At 36.5% G+C, this 24,489-nt stretch overlaps 1 protein-coding gene across 1 annotated transcript in view; it reads left to right on the top strand.

The window, feature by feature from the left end:
• STX17 (syntaxin 17) overlaps positions 1 to 24,489 on the top strand; it is a 66,418-nt gene that overhangs the window by 6,663 nt on the left and 35,266 nt on the right. Inside the window, exons 2-3 of the mRNA XM_055302431.1 lie at positions 1,067 to 1,252; positions 6,893 to 6,958. Of these exons, the coding sequence (XP_055158406.1) occupies positions 1,130 to 1,252; positions 6,893 to 6,958 (189 nt within the window). The 5' untranslated portion in view covers positions 1,067 to 1,129. The remainder of the gene's footprint in view (positions 1 to 1,066; positions 1,253 to 6,892; positions 6,959 to 24,489) is intronic.

The following is a 24,489-nucleotide window of genomic DNA, read 5'->3' as shown; positions in this document are numbered from 1 at the left end:
AATTACTCATAAAGATTCAGGGACTCCAAAAAGTATATTTGCAAACCTCTGAATGGATCCTGGTTTAAGACACCATAACCTATTGGATTGACATAGTCAAAAAAATTGTTTAAATATAGGAGAGGTTGTGGGCTAACGAGATGGCGTGAAAGCAAGGTTGCATAATAGTGGTTTTGAAGCTTAGTTAGGCAGTGAAGCCCTTAATGATGTAAAATCTAACAAGTTCAAATTTATGAAATAGATAGAAGTAAATTTTCTCCAACTGAAGCAGGCATGGGGTCCTGGAGACTGCTTGCTTGCTACTTTCCACCCTCACCTCTCCTGGCCCCAGAGGCATAGCCTTGGACATTCTGGAACACTGCTAGAAAACTGTTGGTGAATTTGAAAGTGCATTTGATTGCACTCCCAGGAACCCTGAGTTCTTATTCCAGCTCTGTCACTGGTTATTTGTATTGGTTGTTGACGATGCAAATAATCACTTTGTAAGAAAGGGAAGAGGCAGTTTAAAGGATGTCAGTGAGAAGAGTTGCATATGATGTTATATTTGAAGTATATAATTATGAAGTATTACACTATGAGGTTAGAAATGGAATTTACACAAGCAGAAATGTTAAGAATGAAATGTTTTCTTATTTTGCTATTTGCTGTCTTTTTAAAAAAGATTAGTCATTGTCCAAGATACATTGGGAAATGAAAACCTGGACAGTAAACTCATCATTTAAAAATTTTAAAAAGGTATTTAAGTGTATACATTCTTATTTTGAGAAAAACCTGGAAAGACATACATCAGAATGGAAAGAATAGTTAGCTACAGGTGAGGAGGTGATTGATTTTATTTTATCCTCTTTTTCATGTTTTCTAAACATTTTATTTTTTATTTTTTTAAACTTTTTAGATTGTGTATACATCTGTAGAAAGAAGGTTTCAAAATGTTTCTTAAGTCATTCAAGTCCAGAATTAAGTTGAAATATATATATATATTTAGAATAAGTTATAAAATTACCTAATTGTTGGTTTTTAAAAATAACAGCAACTGATTAAAAACATTCTTAAATATTTCCCTTAGGTTTTTCTATCTGAGTATAGAAGACAGTTGCTGCCAGTAGAAGTGACCCAACATTTTTTTAGGATGTCTGAAGATGAAGAAAAAGTGAAATTACGCCGTCTTGAACCAGCTATCCAGAAATTCATTAAGATAGTAATACCAACAGACTTGGAGAGGCTAAGAAAACACCAGATAAATATTGAGAAGGTGAGTTTTTTTCATTTTCTACCACAAGAAACAGTTACAAGGGATCCCTGGGTGGCGCAGCGGTTTGGCGCCTGCCTTTGGCCCAGGGCGCGATCCTGGAGACCCGGGATCGAATCCCACATCGGGCTTCTGGTGCATGGAGCCTGCTTCTCCCTCTGCCTGTGTCTCTGCCTCTCTCTCTCTCTGTGACTATCATACATAAATAAATAAATAAAATTAAAAAAAAAAAAAAGAAACAGTTACAAATTCTGATTTATACTTATGTATTTCAGCTAAACTTAGAATATTAAGTAAGAGGCTTTGCTAAAACATCCATCTCCTATTAATTTAGCAACATTCATTCTTTTCATCTGGGTTTTATTTTACAAATACACCTCATATTATTCCTTTTTTTAGGGAGGGATATAAGAATAGAAACTATATCTTTTAGATTGTACATACTGACATATTAGGCAGTTAATAATTAGCATACAGATTGTTTGATAATGCACCATAATGTGAAGGCAGTGAACTTTGGCAAAGAGACCTGCCTTAATTTCATTCACCCCATGGCAAGGCTTTTGAACTTTGGTGTTCATCAGTAACTCCTGTCTTCTTCAGGTGCACTTGGAGTAAAAAGATAAATCATCATGCGATATGAGGGAATTTCCCAAATTGACTTCTTCCCTTTGAGGAAAGCCCCAAATTGGGAAATAACCACCTAGGGGTCCATTTAGAAAACAGGTAGAGGGAAGAGCTAGTCTTATGGACCATGGTGAAGGTTGCATAGAACCTGGAATCCCAGCATTTGGTGGAACAGGTGCGGCATTCACGGGAACATCAGGTTTACTGGGTACTGAGCATTGATGCGGCAGATTATATTTTTTATTTGCTGTAGGACAGGTCAGTGGGATTTGCTCCTTCAGAGAGACTTCCCCCAGTATAAATTTTAAGCTGTATGACCTTCCATTATTTTTTTGTGGTGGGGGTGGGGTGGAAATGCTCATTAAGCCTTTAGTATAAACAGTATTTATCACCCTCACTTGAGTGAGGTGATATACAACTAAGAATGTCAGCTTCTTTTTCCCCGGAACATACCATCTGTCTTCCTAATATTTAAGTCTTTTAAAAAATATATAGAAAATAGGGCACCTGGGTGGTTTAGTTGGTTAAGCATCTGCATTTGGCTCAGGTCATGATCTCAGGGTCCTAGGATTGAGCCCCGCATTGGGCTCCCTGCTTGGCAGGGAGTCTGCTTCTCCCTCTATCCCTCCCTGCTGCCTGTGTGCTCTCTTGCTGTCTCTCAAATAAATAAAATCTTTTTTTTTAAAGTACAGAAAATAAGTGCCAAGAGTATTAAGATGAAAATTTTAATGCAAATATGAAGCTATCTAGAATTTAAGATTGCTATTTTGTCATCTCTTAAGTTTTTCTTTATTTGTAAACAATAAGTACTGTGACTTTTTAGGGTGGAGGAGTTTTCTGTTAAACCGGTTATTCTTGTCATGAGCAGAAACAAATTACAGGGCTCTGTGCTTTGATTATTAATGAGGAGGGCTTGTTCTTTTAGCACTATAATGATACAGAAATTGAGTTGTTTACTTGGTTGATCATATCTGGGTGGTAGATTGATAAGGTGTGTTTTAAAGACTGAGCTCGTATCAAAGCGCTCAGTTACAAAGAAGACTAGAATTTGGCAGTTGAATTGATTCTGAAAGCCAGACATAGGTGGACTACAATCTATTAAGACCATTTCTTTCCTTTATTGCCTTATATTACCTTTGAGGTTCAGCATGTCTTAGATTTCCTTTTTCTTATACTTCTTCTGTATGAAAGTGCCTGCAGTCATACCTTCAGATCATAGCCACATGTACCACCTGGTCAGTCATCAGTGGAAAAGTCAGAACCCTGGGAACCAGGCAGGTGGAGTAGGAAAGGATTTATTATTGATTTGATTAGTTGTGCCATAAGAAAATTATTCCAGTTATGTTGATCTTTCACTGCCATAACATTTTCTTTGAGCATTTTGTGAAATTTTTACTTAATGTGAAATTTTTAGACAATGTCAGAATAATTATAATTTACAATATAGATGATATCTGAAGCTAACATGCTCATGTTGATCTATGTTTTATTCCATATTCTTGGTTGTTATACTTTGTCTAGGATTTCTAGTTTTACCATGAAAGTGACTTTTTATGTATATAAGATTGAATAGCATATTTTAGTAGTTTGTGGTAATGTAAGCATATTTAAAAGTTGCTGTGTTCACTGTGGACAAAAGAGTTAAGAACTTAGGTTTGGACTCCAGGTGTTTGACAGTGCCTCACTTTTAAAAAAAAGCCATATTCTTCCTGAGGGAAGGGTGTAGAAAGATAAAATATTTATTATGTTAGCCGTCAGTCATCCAATGTGAATTTAAAAGAAGAAAGTCATGCTGAAGGGAAATTGAAGGTAAGCCTTAGGGGAGTGATTCTGCAACATCTGAAAACAATGAGAGTAGTGTGCTATGGACACCTGGAACTGTATTCCATAGGTCCTTCAGCATTACATTTTATTATACATGATAGACTTGATTAGAATGCAATGCTGAAATTTGAAGTGTTAGCATTCAGTTTTCTGGGCTAACGGAAGATAGGCTTAAGCGTAGTTAATAGAAACAAGATCATATGCTTGGAGCATAATTTTCTCTGTTATTGTAGGGTTAGGAGAAAACCTACTGGTTGCATGTACTGTGTTAGTATATCGCTACAGTACAAGTCGCAGAAAACCCCAAAATAGTGTATTAAATCAGATAGACTTTTTTTGTTTTTGCTTTTATTTTTAATCTCTCATAGTTACAGAGGCACTCCCGGGCTGCAGTGGCAGCTCAGCAGTCATTAAAGACCCAGGCTCTTTTTATCTTGCTCTCTGATCCTCAACTTGTTTCTATCTTGCATGTAAATAGCAGCTCCAACTTCAGCTATTACATCCACATTCCAGCTAAGATAAAATAATGGAGATCATATTTTTGTTCTTTTTTCTTTCTGTTCTTTTCTCTCTCTCTTTTTTTTTTTCTCTTAAAGAGAATCCTCCTGTTCTTGTTTCATGGATGCAGTATCATAGCATCTCTCTGGTGGTTTTATTATTATTTTTAAAGTTTTTATCTACTTCTTTGTCTCTTTTCCCTGTCTTTATTCTTTCTTCCCTTTCAAATTTATTTCTTTCTCTCTGCCCCCGCACTCCCCTTTTTCCCTCCTTTTCTTCTTTGGGTCAGCCTGCAGTATTATGGGCATTCCTTGGCTAGCTGTTGATATTTAAGAGTGCTAATTGGAAGGTATTTGTGTGTGTAGCAGGAGGTAGGTGGGGTCTTGTTACCTGCAGGGGTGAGCAGTAAAAGGTCTGTTTTAATGGGGAACCACCAGATACTCTTCTGGAATGTGGTCTTCTGTGTTGGTCGGGGCAGTGTAGTTGCTCAGGCCTACAGAGATAGAGCGTTTGGTAGACTACCTCTTTTTTACCTAAACTTTAAACCAGTCCTTCTGCCCCACCCTACACATCCTCCTGAGTAGCTGGTAGTTCTGGTTACTTGAGTCTTTCAGGAGTGGTGGTGTGCCTGTTGGCTTGTTACTCACTGCCTCTCCCACGCCACTCACCCCTTCTGCAGCCTCATGGTGCAGCTTTCTCAGATCTAAGTCAGTTGCAACATGTCTGTAATCTTTCCAGCTTCTAAAATTTTGTTAAAATTTATTGTCAGCTGATATCTACTGTTGTATTTTCATGAGTCTTATGAATGTATACCTTTTAAAATTCTTTATTGCCATTTTAGTTGGGTTTTAGAAAAGAGCAGGGATAAATGCTTGTGTTCAATCTTCCAGGCATAATGAGAAGTCATTAATTACAAGTAATAAATGTATGTTAGCTTTTCCTAAGTGTTAGTGTTTGGTGTTTCTTTTATTGTTAGCACTGAAAAGCTTATAAAAAGTTAGATTTCTAATCCTCAAGAAGTATACAGTTCAGTTAAGGAAATAAATTATGAAATTCTGAGAATAATAGGTGATATATAATTAAGTATGAAAATGAGTGGCATGGACTGTTCAGCTTAGGTATGAAGCACAAAACTATATGATACAAAATCAAATCTAATCAGTCTCATTGGTGTATATATATATATATATGTATATATATGTATGTATATATATATATATACACACATATGATTATAAGGTTCTTACACATGAAGTGTAACATACATTTATGCATAAGCTGTATAACCTTATAAAAATATACAATATATTTCCATTTTCTCTCTCAAGGTCTTTATAGTATTATTGTCATATAATTTGCTTTTATGTATGTTATTAGCCCAACAATACATTGTTGTTAGTTTTTTTATTTATTTGAGAGAGATAGAGAGAGAGAGGGCACGATTTGGAGGTGGTGGTGGAACAGGCAGACAGAGAAAGAGAAGCAGGCTTCTTGCTGAGCAGAGAGCCTGACATGGGGCTCAATCCCAGGACCTCGGGATCATGACCTGAGCCAAAGGCAGAGGCTGAACCAACTGAGTTACTCAGGTGCCCCTCAACAGAGTTTTCTTTCTTTTTTTTTTTCTTTTAGATTTTATTTATTTATTCATGAGAGACAGAGAGAGAGACATAGATAAGGGAGAAGCAGGCTCCCTGTGGGGAGCCTGATGGGGGACTCAATCCCAGGATCATGACCTAAGCCAAAGGCAGATACTCAACCACTGAGCCACCCAGGGGCCCCAGAATTTCTTTCAAAGAGATTTTAAAAATAAGAAAAAAATTTTTTTTGAAAAGATTTGATTTATTTTTGGGGGGAAGGGCAGAGGGAGAAGGAGAGAGTCTTAAGCAGACTTCACTCTCAGTGTGGAGCCTGATGTGGGGCTTGATCCAATGACCCTGATATCATGGCTGAAATCAAGAGTTGGATGCTTAACCAACTGAGCTACCCAGGTGCCCCTGTATGGCACATTTTCATGTATCTGTCCTTTCACAGTATTTCTAGGTTGATTTTTTTTTTATATATAATATGTGATGTTTGATGTTGATGTTTATATTCTGTGTAAGTGTTGTTCTGTATGTTACCACATTTTGCTATAGTTCCTGTCAAATGAATTTTCCATTATCATGCTTATAAAGTTTCTTGGTTGAAACTCTGAAAGCTAAACATTGCTTTGGTAAAACTGAAACATGTATATTAGATGTTCATTCTCATTTTTTGTACTTTCTAGTCTACAGTATCAATGTTACTTTTTCTCAAAGTCAGATTTAGTTTTTAATACTTGACATTCTCATTGACAAACTTAAATTTCTTCATATATAGTAAGAATACCTCATGATATACTGAATTTTTAAATTTTTCATATTTGTTTACATTCTCATTATTTTTTTCATCTCCAAAGAATTTGCAAGACAAAGTATACCATCTTTTTTCAGTAAAATAAATTATTTTTATTTCCTTTACCATTTGCCAGAATTTTGTCTGTAATGTTTTTTAAAATTTCCTACTTGTCATTGGACAGTTAATTGTCACTATTAAGTCAATAACTTTTATCTGGTATATTTAAGTTTGGTTAGGTGAGTGGAGATTTTTGTGGTAACTAGGAGTAATAAGTTTAGTAATTTAAAAAAAAACTGTAATTTTGTCTTTTTGATATAGTATCAAAGGTGCAGAATCTGGGACAAGTTGCATGAAGAACATATCAATGCAGGGCGTACAGTTCAGGTAAGACTATTACATTGTTATGCCCCTGGCTTTCTGTTTATTTGTAGTTAATTTTTTTCTAAATGCTCCACATCTCTGCTCCATGCTATCAGTAATAATTTTCATATGCTCAAATATAGTACTATCCATTCTTTATCCTGAAGACTCCTTCCTGGAGCCCTCTTCCCAATCCCAATCTGGACTTGCTTTCTAGGCTTCTTGCACAGCTGCTATTCTCGGACTTCCTTAGCTACTCTTCTTTGTTGGGTCCCTGTTTTCCTGGATATCGTGCCCTTAATTATTTTTGGTTCACTTCATTGTTTTGTTGGAGTACATCTTTTAGTAGATCTCTAAATAAGGGAACCTGGGAGGTAAATATTTAAGTTATTATGAATCTGAAAAATACCTTTTTTCTCCCCTCATACATGATTGCTAATATCAGTAGGTATAGAATTCTAGTTGGAATTCTTTCAAATTTGAAAGTTCTCTAGTTTAGTGTTGCCCTTAATAAATCTGATGTCTGCTTTCCCAGTTTTTGTATGAGATCCTTTTTTTTTTCTCTCTCTCTTTGGGAGCTTTTGTAATCTGTTTAATCCTGGTGTTCTCAAATTTGATGATATGCTTTGTGTTGGACTCTTTCAATCTAAAAACTTAAGTACTTTACTAGTTCCGGGAAATTTGTTTATTTAGTTATTAAAGACGTAGTTATTTATTTTAGAGAGATTGCACATGTGCTAGCGAGGGGAGGGGCAGGAGGGGAAGAGAGAATCCATAAGCAGACCACTGCTGAATATGGAGCCTGATGTGGGGCTTGATCCCAGGACCCTGAGATCATGACCTGAGCTGAAATCAAGAATCCGATTTTTAACCAACCGAGCCACTCAGTGGGAGGTTTAAATTATTGATAATTGATTCCTCTGTTTTCTTTTTGCTCTATTTTTTTTTTTCATCTTTAATTGCAAGAATCAGCAAATGATGGCATTTTCCTTGAAGGAGGTTTATTCTGGTTTAGTTTTCTAAAGAAGAATCCTCATTCTCCTAGGGTGAGTGGACACTTATTTTTCAGTTATAAAGGCAGACTAAGTGAAGGCTGTTCAGTAGAGGCTTTCACATAAATCTCTTTTAGCCCTGCGCCTGGTTTCTGAATCTATGGTTTGTTTCTCCAAAGAATGCATCTCTGGTCTTCTTGCATTTCAAAAAGGCTTCTATAGCTGCGGTATAGTGAATAGATTAGGATAGAGTGAAATGAATGCAAGAGATTGTTCAGGAGAGATTACAAAGATATTGGAGATAGAAAAAAACAGATTGACTTGAGGTCTAATAGAAATTAGACTTGCCTCTCCATATATGTATTTTACTGCTTGCTAACTAGATTATAGACCTGAAGATCAGGGATTGTGTCTTTGCTATTTGTGTATCCCACAGTACCTGTTGTTCAGCAAGATTGTTTATTGAATGTTATTAAGCATGTAAATGTCAATGAGATTATTATAACTAGGATTTCTTACTTCTTCACTGTTCAATATGTCAGTAAAAATCACTTATTTTCTTGAGACAGTGCTTATGGTCAAAGTGTTTGTTTACTGATTAAAGTATATATATATTTACATTATTGATCTCCATCTGGCACAAAAGATTTATGTATACTATTAGGAGGGATTGAAACTGTTTTTAGGTGTTTACTTAGTTTTATTCATATATTCCCTGAATTATGTGTGTAGGCTAGGTCTTTGCTAATTTGTGTAAAACTTTTTTTTGAACAGTTTCGTGAACAGTTACAATAGGTTTTCTAGATTTATTATTAGAGATATGTAATAAGAACTGTCTTATAAAGGGCTAATATCAGGGGCAGCCCCAGTGGCTTAGCGGTTTAGCACCACTTTCAGCCCAGGGCCTGATCCTGGAGAACTGGGATCGAGTCCCACATCAGGCTCCCTGCATGGAGCCTGCTTCTCTCTCTGCCTCTCTCTCTCTCTCTCTCTCTCTCTCTGTCTCTAATAAATAAATAAAATCTTTTTAAAAAATAAAATAAAGGGCTAATATCCAAGATCTATAAAGAACTTAGTAAACTCAACATCTAAGAAACAAACAATCCAATCATGAAATGGGCAAAAAACATGAACAGAAATTTCATCAAAGAAGACATACATATATATGGCCAACAAGCACATGAGAAAATGGTCTGCATTGCTTGCTATCAGGGAAAGACAAATCAAAACACAATGAGATACCACCTCACACCAGTGAGAATGGTGAAAATTAACAAGACGGGAAATAACTAATGTTGGAGAGGATGTGGAGAAAGGGGAACCAACCCTCTTGCACTGTTGGTGGGAATGTGAACTGGTATAGCCACTCTGGAAAACCGTGTGGAGAGTTACTCAAAGAGTTAAAAATAGAGCCACCCTATGACCCAGCAATTCACTACTGGGTATTTACGCCAAAGATACAGATACAGTGAAAAGCTGGGACATCTGCATCCCAATGTTTATAGCAAGTGTCCACAATAGCCAAACTGTGGAAGGAGCCTTGATGGCCATCAACAGATGAACGGATAAAGAAGATGTGGTGTGTATATATGTATACACACACACACACACACACACACACACAATGGAATATTACTAAGCCATTAGAAACAATGAATACCCACCATTTGCTTCAACATGGATGGAACTGGAGGGTATTATGCTGAGTGAAGTAAGTCAGTCAGAGAAGTATAATCATTATATGCTTTCACTCATACGGGGAATATAAGAAATAGTGAAAGGGATTATGGGGGAAAGGAGGGAAAATGAGTGGGAAAAATTAGAGAGGGTGACAAAACATGAGTCTCCTAACTCTGGGAAATGAACAAGGGGTAGTGAGTGGAAGGGGGGTGGGTGGGAAGGGGGATGGGGTGACTGGGTGACGGGCACTGAAGGGGGCACTTGACGGGATGAGCACTGGGTGTTATATGTTGGCAAATCGAACTTCAATAAAAAAATATATAGAAGAAAAAAACCTATCTTTTCACTTTCATTATAGCATCTTTGTTGAAAGGAGTTTTTTTTTTTGAAAGGAGTTTTTAATTTAAACATAGTCTAATTTGTCAATCTTTTGTTTTATGGTCATGCTTTGGATGTCATATTCAAGGAATGCTCCCTATCCTAAGATCAAGAAGATATTTTCCTATATTTTTTATTGAATGTTTTAAATGTTTTGTTTTAAACAGTTAAGTCTTTAGTCCATCTGAAATTGATTAGATTTCAGATGAAGTACATACAAATACAATTTCCTTTATTCCATTCAGAAAACCAGTTGTCTCTTACTATTAACTGATTTCTACAGTGCTATTTACATATCACAATTCCATATCTCTGGTCTTTCTATTCCACTAGTCAGTTTGTCTATTTCTCCATCAAGTTCCACACTATCTTAATTAAGACAGCCTTATGATAAAGCTTGATATCTGGTAGGACAGTGCTTCCATCTTATTCTTCCTTTCCAGGAGTGTTTTGGCTATACTTGGCTCTTTACTCTTCCATATGAAATTTAGATCTGCTTGTCAAAGTCCATATAGTCTTGTTGGGAATTGTATTGGATTTATACATGTATTTAGAGAAAATCGACATGTTTACATTGTCCAGTTTTCCTATCTATGAATATGGAATATTCTTGCACTTTTGTCTTTTTTAATATTCTGCATACCGATTGTGGTAGATTTTTAAAGATACCACGAAATATTTCCATCCTAATTGGTATTCTACAGTATGACCTTACTACTTCCCCACCAACAGGTAGAGCATGATTCCCTTCCTGTTGAATCTGGGTTGAGGCAGAAATAATACTGCCTGATTTCTGAGGCCAAGTCAGAAAGGTCAGATAGCCTCCACTAGTTTTCTGAGCATGCTTGTTCTGGGGGAACTCTGCCATCATGTGAAGTGTCCAACTATTCTGAGACCCCTTTGTGGAAAATAGCCACAGCCACAACTGAGATCTCAGGAACTTGCAGCCTCAAGTGCTAGCCACATGAGTGAGTCATCTCAGACATCTAGTGTAGGTGAGCTTTCAGATGACTGTAGCCTCAATGGGTGCCTGACTCAACCACATGGGAGACCCCAAGTGAGGATGTCTTTAGTACATGAACTACACAATCATTAGCAAAATCAAATGGTTTTAGTCCCTTCAATTGTGGGGGAATTTGTTATGCAGCAACAAATGACTGTATGTAATGATTACAGTTATTTTATTCATCTATTTTATTTATCTGGTGTTAAGTACTTTACAGTTTTATGGGGTGTGTGTGTTTGGTAGAGGTGCTAAATGTTTTTTAAATTATGCTTTCTAACTTGATGGTGTATATAGAAATACAGCTAATATTTATGCATAGACCTGTGACTGATTATCTTTAAATTCTCTTGTTATTTTGGATAATTGGTCTAAATCCCTTTGGACTTTTTATTTACAGTTTTTAAAAAATATTTTATTTATTCATGAGAGATAGAAGCAGAGTCATAGGCAGAGGGAAAAGCAGACTCCCCACAGGGAGGCCAATGTGGGATTCCAGGACCCTGGGATCACGACCTGAGCCAAAGGCAGATGATCAACCATTGAGCCACCTAGGTGCCCCTATTTATAGGTTTTTTTGAGTAATATTTTTCTTCTCTTATAAGATCATCCATTTTTCCTGATTTCTTTCTTGTTTTGATTGTGGGTTTTTTGTTTTTTTTTTTTTTTCCAATCTGGCTTTTTAGTTTTTGGAAGAAACGATTATAAACAAGCTTGTTCAAATTTATCCTTTTTTTAAAAAAAAATTATTTCTTTAAAGAGTGAGTATGTGTGCATTTATGAAGAGGAGGGCAGACAGAGGGAGACAGAGAAAGAATCCTCAAGCAGACTCACCACTAAACCCAGATGTGGGGCTATATCCCAGGACCCTGAGATCATGACCTGAGCCAAAATCGAGTCAGACTCTTAACCAGCTGAGTCATGCAGGTACCCCATTGTTCAAGTTTGTCTTTTAAAAAAAGATCTCAGGGGCGCCTGGGGTGGCCCAATGGTTGAGCATCTACCTTCGGCTCAGGTCGTGATCCTGGGGTCCTGGGATCGAGTCCCACATCGGGCTCCCTGCATGGAGCCTGCTTCTCCCTCTGCCTGTGTCTCTGCCTCTCTCTCTCTGTGTCTCTCATGAATAAATAAATAAAATCTTTGGTTAAAAAAAAAATCTCATAAATGGCAACTGCTCCCTCTGCAAAAATATTTTACATACTATTTATATATAATCTTTTCTCTGAAAGTAAAGTCTTATTTTACTGTATTCCAGGATGATTGTAAGGATTGTTAATCATGTGTGCAAAGTGCTTACACAGCCTTGTCATGCAGTAGGTATCCAGTAAATAAGAGGAATTGGAATAAGCTTGGTTTCATACTTTTCACTTTCAACTACTAGATCAAGCTAAGCAAAAGTGTTGGGTTTTTGATAGTTTAACCTAAAACACATTATAATCACATCACTTTTGCCTATTTTGGTTGGCTTGTTATACAAAAGTACAAAGTGTACATTTAGAAAAGCTTAGTTTTCCCTGCCCTTCTTCCCAGGTACTTAACATATAATAATAATAATAGCTGATAATAGAGGATTATACAAAATATATTACAATTTTTGCTTTGAAGAAATTTATCTATATGGGAATTCATAAAAAGTTAAATAAAATATTTAAATAATATTAAGGCTTTAGTAAAAGAAGTAAGTCAATATGTGATTGTCAAATATATTTTAGAGACCAGTAGGTGATATAGTACTAGCTAGCTAGATACTGGATAAGGGAAAGTGTTACCTTCATTTTATATTTAAAAGAAAGCTGAAAAACAGAGAAACTTAATGGACTAACTGCACAAGACCTTAATAAGTGATAGTACAGGAATCTAATCTGGAATTAATATTAACTTAGGTGAATAGAAAGGGAGCACTGCACTTAATACCTATATATTAGATCCTCATTAGATACATGTTGAGTAAATGAATGGAGACCTTTTTTTCCTTTGAGTTTTACTGCTTTTGGTAGTTCAGTTAATATTTTTTAAGAATATGTATGTTCTTTTGGGTGCCTTTAGATTTTGAAATTAGTGTAAAGTTGTTATACTACTAACAATACCTTAGTGTAGTTAGGTAATACAAGAACAGTCCAGATATATTGTAATTAAGCAGTTATGACTCTGGAGCCTTTAATAATAAATGACATGTCTAGAATGTATTTACTCTAAGTTGTTTAAATGTTTACCGTGGACTTGTGCTCTGTATTTGTAAGGAAATCAGATTATTATGATACCAAATGTTTTTAGCTGTACACAATTTGCTCACAAAATTACATGTTGTAAAAACACATTAGGAATCCTTAAATCAATATTTAACAAAAGCAAATATATGCATAGCCACTCTTTTAATCATTAAATACATAATTAGCCATTTTTCAGAATTTCAATTAACTCAGAATAATTACTTTCTACAATCATCAGTATAGATAAGTATATGTTTAAACATATCTTTTAATCTTTAGACAGAAACTTCAGAATATTTCTGAAAGGAGGGGGGAAAGCTATAGTTAGTTATTAAATTTAGTTATAGAACTAAAGAGAGAGATATGTGACCTTCATTTTACTGAAAGTTTGGGCATAGTTTGCAGTTTACTACTTGCATACTGCAAGCTTGTTAATTGCTGACTTAGTATACTTTCTTGTTTTTAAATTTACTTCAATAACTGTAGACCCATTTATCTAACTTGTGGATATTGCTGTATATTTTTAAAACTTGGCATATTAGCCTCTCTGACCTGATTATTAAAAGAACAGAAACAGTTGTGCATTTGCTGTGTTCTAGATACTATTTTAGACCCTGGAAATATAGCTGTGAGCAAAACAAGAAAATTCTTGTTGTCATTGAACTTATATTCTGGGGATGGTAAGTGGAAAAAGCAGAAAAGATAATTTTTTTTTTAATATTTAGATGGTTATAAGTGCCATGAAACAGAAGTTAAAGAGATTAAAGGGAACAAAAAAAAAATCACAGAAAGTGATGAATGTTCTTATATCCGTGGTGGTTGTGAACGGTTTCTGATGACATTTGAGTGGAGACTTGAAGTTAAGGCATAAAGTTTGGATACTAGGGAATCAAGTGGGAAGACAGGTGAGAGGATGCAGTGGCATATTCAAGAGGTAGAAAGGATGTCAGCAAGGAGAAGAATATAGGAGATAAGGTAAGGGAGATCGCCTGGGTCTGATGATGGAAGGCCTTGCAGGATGTGGTCATTTGAAGTTGGATAGAGAGCCTTTGGAAGGACCTGAGCAGATGATGACCTGACACAACTTTAAAAGATCATCTTGAGGGAGGCAAGATGGCAGAAGAGACCTCATATCATCTGGTTCCTTGAATTTAGATAACTATCAAATCATTCTGAACACATATGAATTCAATCTGAGATATATAAGAAAGAATTGCTAGAATTCTACAAATGGAAAAACCACTTTTTGCAAGGTAAGAGGTGCGGAGAAATGAGTCTGAGGGGATATATTGGAAGATAATCGGTAGGGGGAGGGAGGCTCTGTAAGCAGGTTACTGGAAAGTGATATAGCCCCAGAGCGTAGTAATGGAACCTTTAGAAATCTCCAGGGAGAGACATCCCTGCCTGAAAAGTGCTCAGGTGGTGAATCAGGGCAGAATCCTAGGTAGGACAGTGTGGCCTCAGGATCCCCAGGGTCACAGGAAGACTGTGGGTGTCTAAGCTGACAGAGTTCCCAAGCATTGGAGCAGGGAAACCACTGAGGGTCCGCAAGTCCAGGGAGAGGCTCTTAGGTCACCAGAAACTGCAAACTGCAGCATGATTGGGCAACAGCTCTCTGCAGGGGCCCTGCGAAGGGCAGAACTGTGGTGACCCTCCGCCTTCCACTGGGAGGATCCAGGCAGGCACGTACCACAGGAGTCTGCAGAGTTTGGCACACAAAAGTGAAGACCTCTTATCCTTGAGGGTTTACTGAAGAGAGGAGACTGGGATCTCTCAGTTCTGGGACTAGAGATCAGGGCATGACCATTTTTATTTTGATCCTCTAAAGAGATGGGGAACAAAAGCCACATAAAGCACCCCATAGCCGCTCACAATGAGCCTGGCCCTCTAGCAAGGGGCCATGCAACTCTGCCCAGGCAAAGACACCTGAGAATCAGTGTAGCAGGGCCCTCCCCCAGAAGACCAGCTGAAACAACAGGCAAACACCAAGTTTACAGAGCACACAGGACGTAAAACTCCAGGACTAGGGGAAAATAATATATAGAATTTGAGGGTTTTTTTCTCATGATTCATTTCTCTTTCAGTTTAAAATTTTCCTTTTTTTCTCCCTTTTCAACTAGTTTCTTATTTTATCAGCTCTTTGTTTTTAAGTCTTTAAATTTCCATTAAATCTTTACATTTACATTTTATAGATATATTCTTCATTTTTGGCTTCTTTTCACTGTATTCAATTTAATTTTTGTATGTATATAAGTTTTGCTTTCTTTACAATTTTAGGATTTAGTGTCTTTTAATAAACAGACCAAAATACCCAGGACCAAGTGGATCACCCTGTTTTGTCCACTTGGGAGATTATATTCTTTCCCTCCTTTTATTCTTTCCTTTTCTTTCCTTTTTGATTTCTGACCTCTTTGGATTTGTCTAGTGTATATTTCATTTGGGTTGTGGTTGATATTTTTCATCTTGTTCCCTCATTCATTCTTTGGGCAAAATGACTAGAAGAAGGAATTCACAACAGAAGAAAGAACTAGAGGTAATACTTTCTGCTGTAGATCTAATCAATATGGATATAAGTAAGATATCAGAGCTGGAATTCAGGATAACAATGGTAAAGTTACTAGCTGGGCTTGAAAAAACCTTAAAAGACACTAGAGAATTTCTTAGTGCAGATATGAAATCTAATCAGGCCAATATTAAAAATTCTCTAATTGCAAAAAAAAAATTCTCTAATTGTGATGCAGTCTATATTGGATGCTCTAACAGCTAAGGTAAATGAGACAGAAGAGAGAGTAAGTGACATAGAGGACAAGTTGATGGAAAGGAAGGAAGCTGAGGAAAAAAAGAAAAACAACTAATGGGCAATGAGGGGAGATTTCAAGAAATCAGCAATGTCATAAAATGAAACAATATTAGAATTATTGGTGTCTCCAAGGATAAATAAAGAGAGGGGGTGCTTAGGAGATATATTTGAGTAAATCATAGCTGAGAACTTCCCTAGTCTGGGAAAGAAACTAGCATTCAAGTCTAAGAAATCAGAAAGGACCCCTCCCAAAATCAATAAAAATAGAACAACACCTTGTCAAAGAATAGTGAAGTTTGCAAGTTAAACAGAGAGATAAAATCCTGAAAGCAGCTGGATACAAGAGGTTCTTGACCTACAGTGGTTGAAACATTAGGCTTGCAACAGATCTATCCATAGAAGACCTGGCAGGCCAGAAAGGGCTGGTGTGATACATTCAGGGTACTAAATGAATAAAACATACAGATAAGAATACTTTATCCAGTAAGGCTGTCATTCAGAATGGAAGGAGAGATAAAGAGCTTCCAGGACAGACAGCAACTGAAAGAATTTGTGACTACTAAACCAGCCCTGCAAGAAATATTAGGGGGGGGGGGTCCTGTAAGCAAAGAGAGAGCCCAAAAGTAACATAGACTAGAAAGAAACAATCTTTAGAAACAGGGACTTTACAACTAATACAGTGGCACTAAATTCTTATCTTTCAGGAGTTACTCTGAATATAAATGGGCTAAATGCTCCAATCAAAGACAAAGGGATCAGATTGGCTAAAAAAGTAAGACCCATCCATATGCTGTCTATATGAGACTAATTTTAGACTTAAATATACTTCCAGATTGAAGGTCAGGGTAGATAACAATTTATCATGCTAATGGATCTCAAAAGAAAGCTGGGGTAAGGATGCCTGTGTGGCTCAGCAGTTGAGCATCTGCTTTTGGCTCAGGGAGTGATCCCAGTCCAAGGATTGAGTCTTCCATCAGACTCCCTGTGAGGAGGCTTCTTCTCTCTCTGCCTATGTCTCTGCCTCTCTGTGTCTTTAATGAATACATTTTTTAAAAAATCTTTTAAAAAGAAAGAAAGCTGGGGTAGGAGTCCTCATATGAAAAGAATTGGATTTTAAACCAAAGACTGTAGAAAGGGATAAAGAGGGACACAATATCATATTTAAAGGGTCTATCCAACAATTATAAATATTTATGCTTCTAACTTGGGAGCAGCCAATTAATAACCAAATTAACAAAAACACATTGATAAAAATACAGTAATAGTAGAGGACTTCAACACCCCACTAACAGCTATGGACAGATTATCCAAGCAGATCAACAAGGAAACAGGGCTTTGAATGACACATTGGACCAGATGGACTTCACAGATTTATACAGAGCTCACATCCTAAAGCAACAGAATACACATTCTTCTTGATTGCACAAGGAACATTCTCCAGAACAGATCACATACTTGGTCACAAATCAGGTCTCAACTAATAGCAAAATATTGGGATTATTCCATGTGTATTTTCAGCCCACGAGGCTTTGAAACTTTAACTCAATCACAAGAGGAAGTTTGGAAGGAACTCAAACACTTGGAGGTTAAAAAGCATGCTGAAGAGTGAATGAGGTTGGAGCACCTGGGTGGTTTTCATTTGGTTGAGCATCTGCCTCATGGCTCAGGTCATGATCACAGAGTCCCAGGATTGAACCCCACATTGGGCTCCCTGCTCATCTAGGAGTCTGCTGCTCCCTCTTCCTCTTTTTCTTCCCTGGCTTATATGCTTGCTTTCTCTCTTAAATAAAAATATATATATATATATATATATATATATATATATATATATATATATATATATATATATATATATAATGGATCAAATGGGAAATTAAAGAATTTTTTTAAATGCATGGAAACAAATGAAAATGAAAATACAACTGTTCAAAACCTTTGTGACACAGCAAAGGCAGTCCTAAGAGAGAAGTACGTAGCAATAAGTCTCTCTCAAAAAATTAGAAAAGTCTCAAATACACAAACTAACCTTATACTTGAAGGAGCTGGAGAATGAACAACAAAGCCTAAACTAAGTAGGAGAAGAGAAATAATGATTAGAGCAGAACTCAATGAAATAGAAACCAGAAGAACAGTAGAACAGATCAAAGAAACTAGAAGCTGGTTCTCTGAAAGAATTAGTAAGATAGACCTCTTGCCAGACTTATCAAAAAGGAAAAAGAGAAAGGACCCAAATTAATAAAATCGTGAATGAAAGAGGAGAGAAAATGACCAACACCAAGGAAAACAATTTTAAGAACATATTGTGAACAATTATATACCAACAAATTAAGCAATCTGGAAGAAATGGATGCATTCCTGGAAACTTATATAAACTACCAAAACTGAAACAGGAAGAAATAGAAAACCTGAACAGACCCATCCATAACCAGTGATGAAATAGAAACAGTAATCAGAAATATCCCCAACAAACAAGAGTCCAGGGCCAGATGGCTTCCCAGGGGAATTCTACCAAAGATTTAAGAAAGAACTAGTACCTATTTTCCTGAAGCTGTTTCAAAGAGTAGAAATGGAAGGAAAGCTTCCATCCTTGTTCTATGAGGCTAGCATTACCTCTATCCCAAAACCAGACAAAGACCTCATCAAAAAAGGAGAATTACAGACCAACATCCCTGATGAACATGAATGCCAAAATTGTCACCAAAATACTAGCCAATAGGATCCAAGAGCATATTAAAAGGATTATTCACCAGGACCAAGTGGGATTTATTCCTAGGCTTCAAGATTGGTTCAACATTGCAAATCAATCACTGTGATACATCACATTAATAAAAGAAAGGACAAGAGCTATATGATCCCCTCAATTGATACAGAAAAAGCATTTGACAAAATATAGCATCCTTTCTTAATGAAAACTTTCCACAGTGTAGTGGGATAGAGGGAACATACCTCAACATCATAAGAGCTATCTACAAAAAGCCCACAGCAAACATCATTCTCAATGGGGAAAAACTGGGAGCTTTTCCCCTAAGGTCAGGAACACAAAAGGGATGCCCACTGTCGTTCAACATGATACTAGAAATCTTAGCAATCAGACAACAAAAAAATAAAAAAATTAAAGAAATAAAAGGCATTCAAATTGGCAAAGTCCTCAAACTCTTACTCTTCACAGATGATGTGGTAGTTTATATGGAAAACCCAAAAGGCTCTACCCCGAAATTGCTAGAACTCATACAGGAATTCAGCAATGTGGTAGGATACAAAATCAATGCACAGAAATCAATTGCATTTTTATACACTGAGACTGAAGAAAGAGAAATTAAAGAATCAATCTCATTTGTGGTTGCACCCAAACCATAAGATACCTAGAAATAAATCTGACCAAAGAAGTAAAGGATCTAAAGGATCTGTACTCTAAAATTACAGAAGAACACTTAATGAAAGAAATTGAAGGAAGACACAAAGAAATGTAAAAAACATTCCGTGCTTATGGATTAGAAGAATAAATATTGTCAAAATGTCTATGTTATCCAGAGCAATCTACACATTCAGTGCAATCCCTATCAAAATAGCATCTACATTTTTCACAGGGCTGGAACAAATAATCCTAAAATTTGTATGGAACCAGGGAAGACCCCGAATAGCTAGACGAATGTTGAAAAAGAAAACCAAAGCTGGTGACATGACAATGCTTGACTTCAAGCTCTGTTACAAAGCTGTGATCATCAAGACAGTATGGTACTGGCAAAAAAACAGACATATAGATCAATAGATCAGATTAGAGAACCCAGAAATGGACCCTGAACTCTATGGTCAACTAACCCTTGACAAAGCAGAAAAGAATATCCAATGGAAAAAGGACAGTCTCTTCAATGAATGGTGCTGGGAAAATTGGACAGCCATATGCAGAAGAATGAAGCTGGACCATTTTTTCTCACCATACACAAAGATAAACTCAAAATGGGTGAAAGACCTAAATGTGAGACATGAATCCATCAAAATCCTTGAGGAGAACACTGGCAGCAACCTGTTCGACCTCAGCCACAGCAACTTCTTGCTGAACACATCTCCAAAAGCAAGGGAAACAAAAGCAAAAATGAACTATTGGGACTTCATCAAGATAAAATGCTTCTACACAGCAAAGGAAACAGTCAACAAAACTAAAGGTCAACCTATGGAATGGGAGAAGATGTTAGCAAATGACAGATAAAGGGCCAGTATCCAAGACCTATAAAGAACATACCAACTTGGGATGCTTGGGTGGCTCAGCAGTTGGGCACCTACATTCAGCTCAGGTTGTGATCCCAGAATCTGGGATCGAGTCCCACATGGGGCTCCCTGCGAGGAGCCTGCTTCTCCTGCCTATGTCTCTGCCCCCCCCCCTCATAAATAAATAAATCTTTTTTTAAAAAAAAGAACTTACTCAACACCCCCAGAAACAAACAACCCAGTCAGTAAATGGGCAAAAGATATGAACAGACATTATTTTAAAGAATGCATACAAATGGCCAACAGACACATGAAAAGAAAAAATGCTGAACATCACTTGGCATCAGGAAAATACAAATAAAAACCACAATGAGGTACCACCGTATGCCAGTCAAAATGGCTAAAATTAACAAGACAGGAAACAATAAATGTTGGCAAGGATGTGGAGAACGGAGACTCTCCTTACACTGTTGGTGGGAATACAAACTGGTGCAGGTACTCTGGAAAACAGTATGGAAGTTCCTCAAAAAGTTGAAAATAGAACTACCCTGTGACCCAGCAATTGTACTACTGGGTGTTTACCCCAAAGATTCAAATGTAGTTTGAAGGGGCACCTGCACCCCAGTGTTTATAGTAGCAATGTCCACCATAGCCAAACTGTGGAATGAGCCAAAATGTCCATTGACAGATGAATGGATAAAGATGTGGTATGTGTGTATACACACACACACACACACACACACACACATAGTGGACTATTACTCAGCCATCAGAAAGGGTGAATACCTACCATTTATATCGACCTGGTTGGAACTGGGGGTATTATGCTGAGTGAAATAAGTCAATCAGAAAGACAATTATCATACGGTTTCACTCATATGTGGAATAGAAGAAACAGCACAGAGGATCATAGAGGAAGAGAGGGAAAACTGAATGGGAAGTCATCAGAGAGGGAGAAAAACCATGAGAAACTCAACTATAGGAAACAAACAGGGTTGCTGGAGTTTAGCTGGGTAGGGGGATGGGGTGATGGACTTTAAGGAGGGCATGTGATATGAGCACTGGGTGTTATATGCAACTGATAAATTGTTGAACACTACATCTGAGACTAATGTACTATATGTTGACTAATTGAATTTAAATTAAAAAATTATCATCTTGACAATTATTCAGAAAGTACAAATTCTAAGGGAACAAAGATGGAAATAAGAATACAGTTAGATGGCTAATGTAATAATCAGGATAGTATGGGTTTACTTTTTAAAGGTTTTTTGTTTTGTTTTTTGGAGAAAGAGCACATTTGATCAAGGGGAAGAGCAGAGAGAAGAACAAGCAGACTCTGCACTAAGCACAGATCCCCACTCCAGACTCCATCTCACGACCCTGAGATTATAACCTGAGCTGAAATCAAGAGTTGGGTGCTCAACTGACTGAGCCATCCAGGTGCCCTTGGTTTTACTTTTTAGAAAAATGCAGACCTGCACATTTGTAGACAATTTTGTTTAGGATCTCAGAGACCTAATATGTTAAGATTTTTATCTATTCTCTTTATAGCCCTGGTAAATGAGGGTTCTGAACTTAAAAGCTTGACAGGAATAAGGACTTACCCTGATATCAACCTAACCAATGAAGTAACTTTTTGACAAATTATGCACACACACACTTCAAACATACAAGATATGGAAAATAGTAAAAATAATGTAACACTTATGTACTCCTCACCCAACTTTGTTAAATATTAACATTTTGTCACAGTTTTTCCTTTAAAAAATTTTAATATAATTAGTATTAAAATAATTTTGAAATTTTAAAAAATTTTTATTTAAAAAGTTTTATTATAATTTTTATTTTTTAGAGGAGGAATTTTATTTCAAAGAGGGAGGGAGAGAGAGTGAGAGAGTCTTAAGCAGACTCCATGCTCTGTCTTACAACCCTGAGATCATTGACCTGAGCTGAAATCAAGAGTCTGATGCTTAACTGACTGAGCCACCCAGGTGCTCCTTCCTTTTTTTTTTTTTTTTAAAGGCACTTTAGAAATACCACTGGGGGAAAAAAAGAAATACCACTGAAATCCCTTGTGTACCTTTCCTTGATTCCATTTACTTTGTTCTTATCTTGATCTGAAGAAAATATTTTCTCTTGATTTAAGAACTTATATTTTTTAAAAAATTGCTTTTATTGTTTAAAGTAAGCTCTGTTCCCAATGTGGAGCTGGAATGTACAACCCCAGGATCAAGACTTGCACACTCTACTAACTGAGCCAGCTAGCAACAACTATTTATCATTTCTATGCATTTAACTGTTCATAAATAATAAATGATACTGTTTTGTATTTTTTCTTTTTTCCAGTTTTATTGAGATGTAATTGACATATAATTGCACAATTTGATAACTTTGACATGTGTACCATGAGACTGCCACTACAGTCTAGATAATTAATATATGCATTGCCTCAAAAAGTTCTTTCATACCCCATTGAAACTCTTCTGGCTTCTCCCTCCCACATCCTTCTGCACTCCTTTTCATTCTCTGCTCTGTCCATGCATGTGCATGCATGCACACACACAGACACACACACACTGAGTACCCAAGCAATCACTGTACAGCGTTTGGATTTCCTAGAATTTTATATAAATAGAATCATGAAATAAGCACTTATTTTGTCTGGCTTCTTCCACTCTGTATAAATATTTTGAGGTTCATTCGTATTACAATGTGTATCGTTATTTCATTCCTTTCCATTGTTGAGTAGGTATTCTGTTGTATGAGTATACCACAGCTTGTTTATCTGTGATGGACATTTGGGTTGTTTCCAGTTTTGAGTTATTAAAAATAAAGCTGCTATGAACATTTTGAGTACAGGACCTTGTATGAACAAAGGATTTCTCTTGAATAAATACTTATGGGAATGGCTGGATCATATTATTATTAGTCCTTAACTATTTAAGAAAGTGCCAAGCTGTTTTATGAAATTGTAATTTTAATTTGTGATTGATGTTTCAGTTTGATTTTGAATTGAGTATTTTTTATTCTGTTGTATCTCCTTATCCTGCTACCTATGAAACTTACTATTTTCATTGTGTAATATGTCTTTATTCTCTGGTTGCTTTTATAGTTTTCCCTTTATCCCTGGCTTTGAGTACTTCAATTATGATGAACCTTGGTGACATTTTCTTCACAATTCTTGTGCTTTCAAGTTGTAGAACATCATGGATCTTTAGGTTTATAGTTTACATCAAATTTGAAAAATTTTGGCTATTATTTTTTAAATATTTTTCTGTCCCTTCCTATTTCTCCTCTTCTTCAGAGACTCCAATTGCACATGTTAGACTGCTTGAGGTTATCTTACAACTTACTGAAGCTTTTAACTTTTTTTTTGGATTCTTCTTTCTCTGTGTGTTTCATTTGATTGGTATTATTTCTATGCCTTCATGTTTATTAGTCTTAGCAGCAGCATCCAATCTGCTGTTAATATATTCAGTGCATTTTTAATCACACATCTTACATTTTTAAATTCTAGAACCTTGATTTTGGGGGAGGCCTCTCTCTCTCTCTCTCTCTCTCTCTCTCTCTCTCTTTTTCTCTCTCTCTCTTTTTACTAGTAGGCTCTACCCCTAGCATGGGGCTTGAACTCAGGATCCTGAGATCAAGAGTTGCATGCTCTACTGACTGAGTCAGCCAGGTGCCCTGATTTGGGTCTCTTTATATCTTCTGTGTCTCTACTTAACTTTTTAAACATATGGAATACATTTATAATAACTGTTTTATTATCCTTTTCTGCTTATTCTAATATATCTGCTTATTCTGGGTCAGTTTCAATCAAGTGATTATTCTCATTATGGGTCAAATTTTTCTATTTCTCTGTGTTTCCAATGATCTTTGATTGGGAGGCCCTTGCCTGGAATGCTAGATTTTTTTTTTTTTTTTTTGAGTGCTAGATATTTTCATGTTCCTATAAATCTTCTTGAGTTTCATTATGAAATATAGTTAAGATACTTGAAAATAGTTTGATTCTTTTGGATCTTACTTTTATGATTTATTAGGCTTGATTGGAGCAGTCCCCCGCATTGCCGTAAAACCTTTCTGAATGCTCTTGATCAGCCTAGTTTCCATAACAATGGTGATACAGAACATCTTAAGAACACAAATTTCTGGGATGTACCTTAGAGATTCTGAGATGGTAGATTTCAGAAAACATTTAGAAAGATACTGCTCCTGGGGCTCCTGAGAGGCTCTGTTGGTTAACTGTCTGGACTCTTGATTTTGGCTCAGGTCATGGTCTCAGG

Source organism: Nyctereutes procyonoides, unplaced genomic scaffold (assembly GCF_905146905.1).
Source record: "Nyctereutes procyonoides isolate TBG_1078 unplaced genomic scaffold, NYPRO_anot_genome, whole genome shotgun sequence".
NCBI classification, from domain to species: Eukaryota; Metazoa; Chordata; class Mammalia; order Carnivora; family Canidae; genus Nyctereutes; species Nyctereutes procyonoides.
Note: the sequence above shows the minus strand (reverse complement) of the source record. Positions and strands in the feature narration are given on the sequence as shown.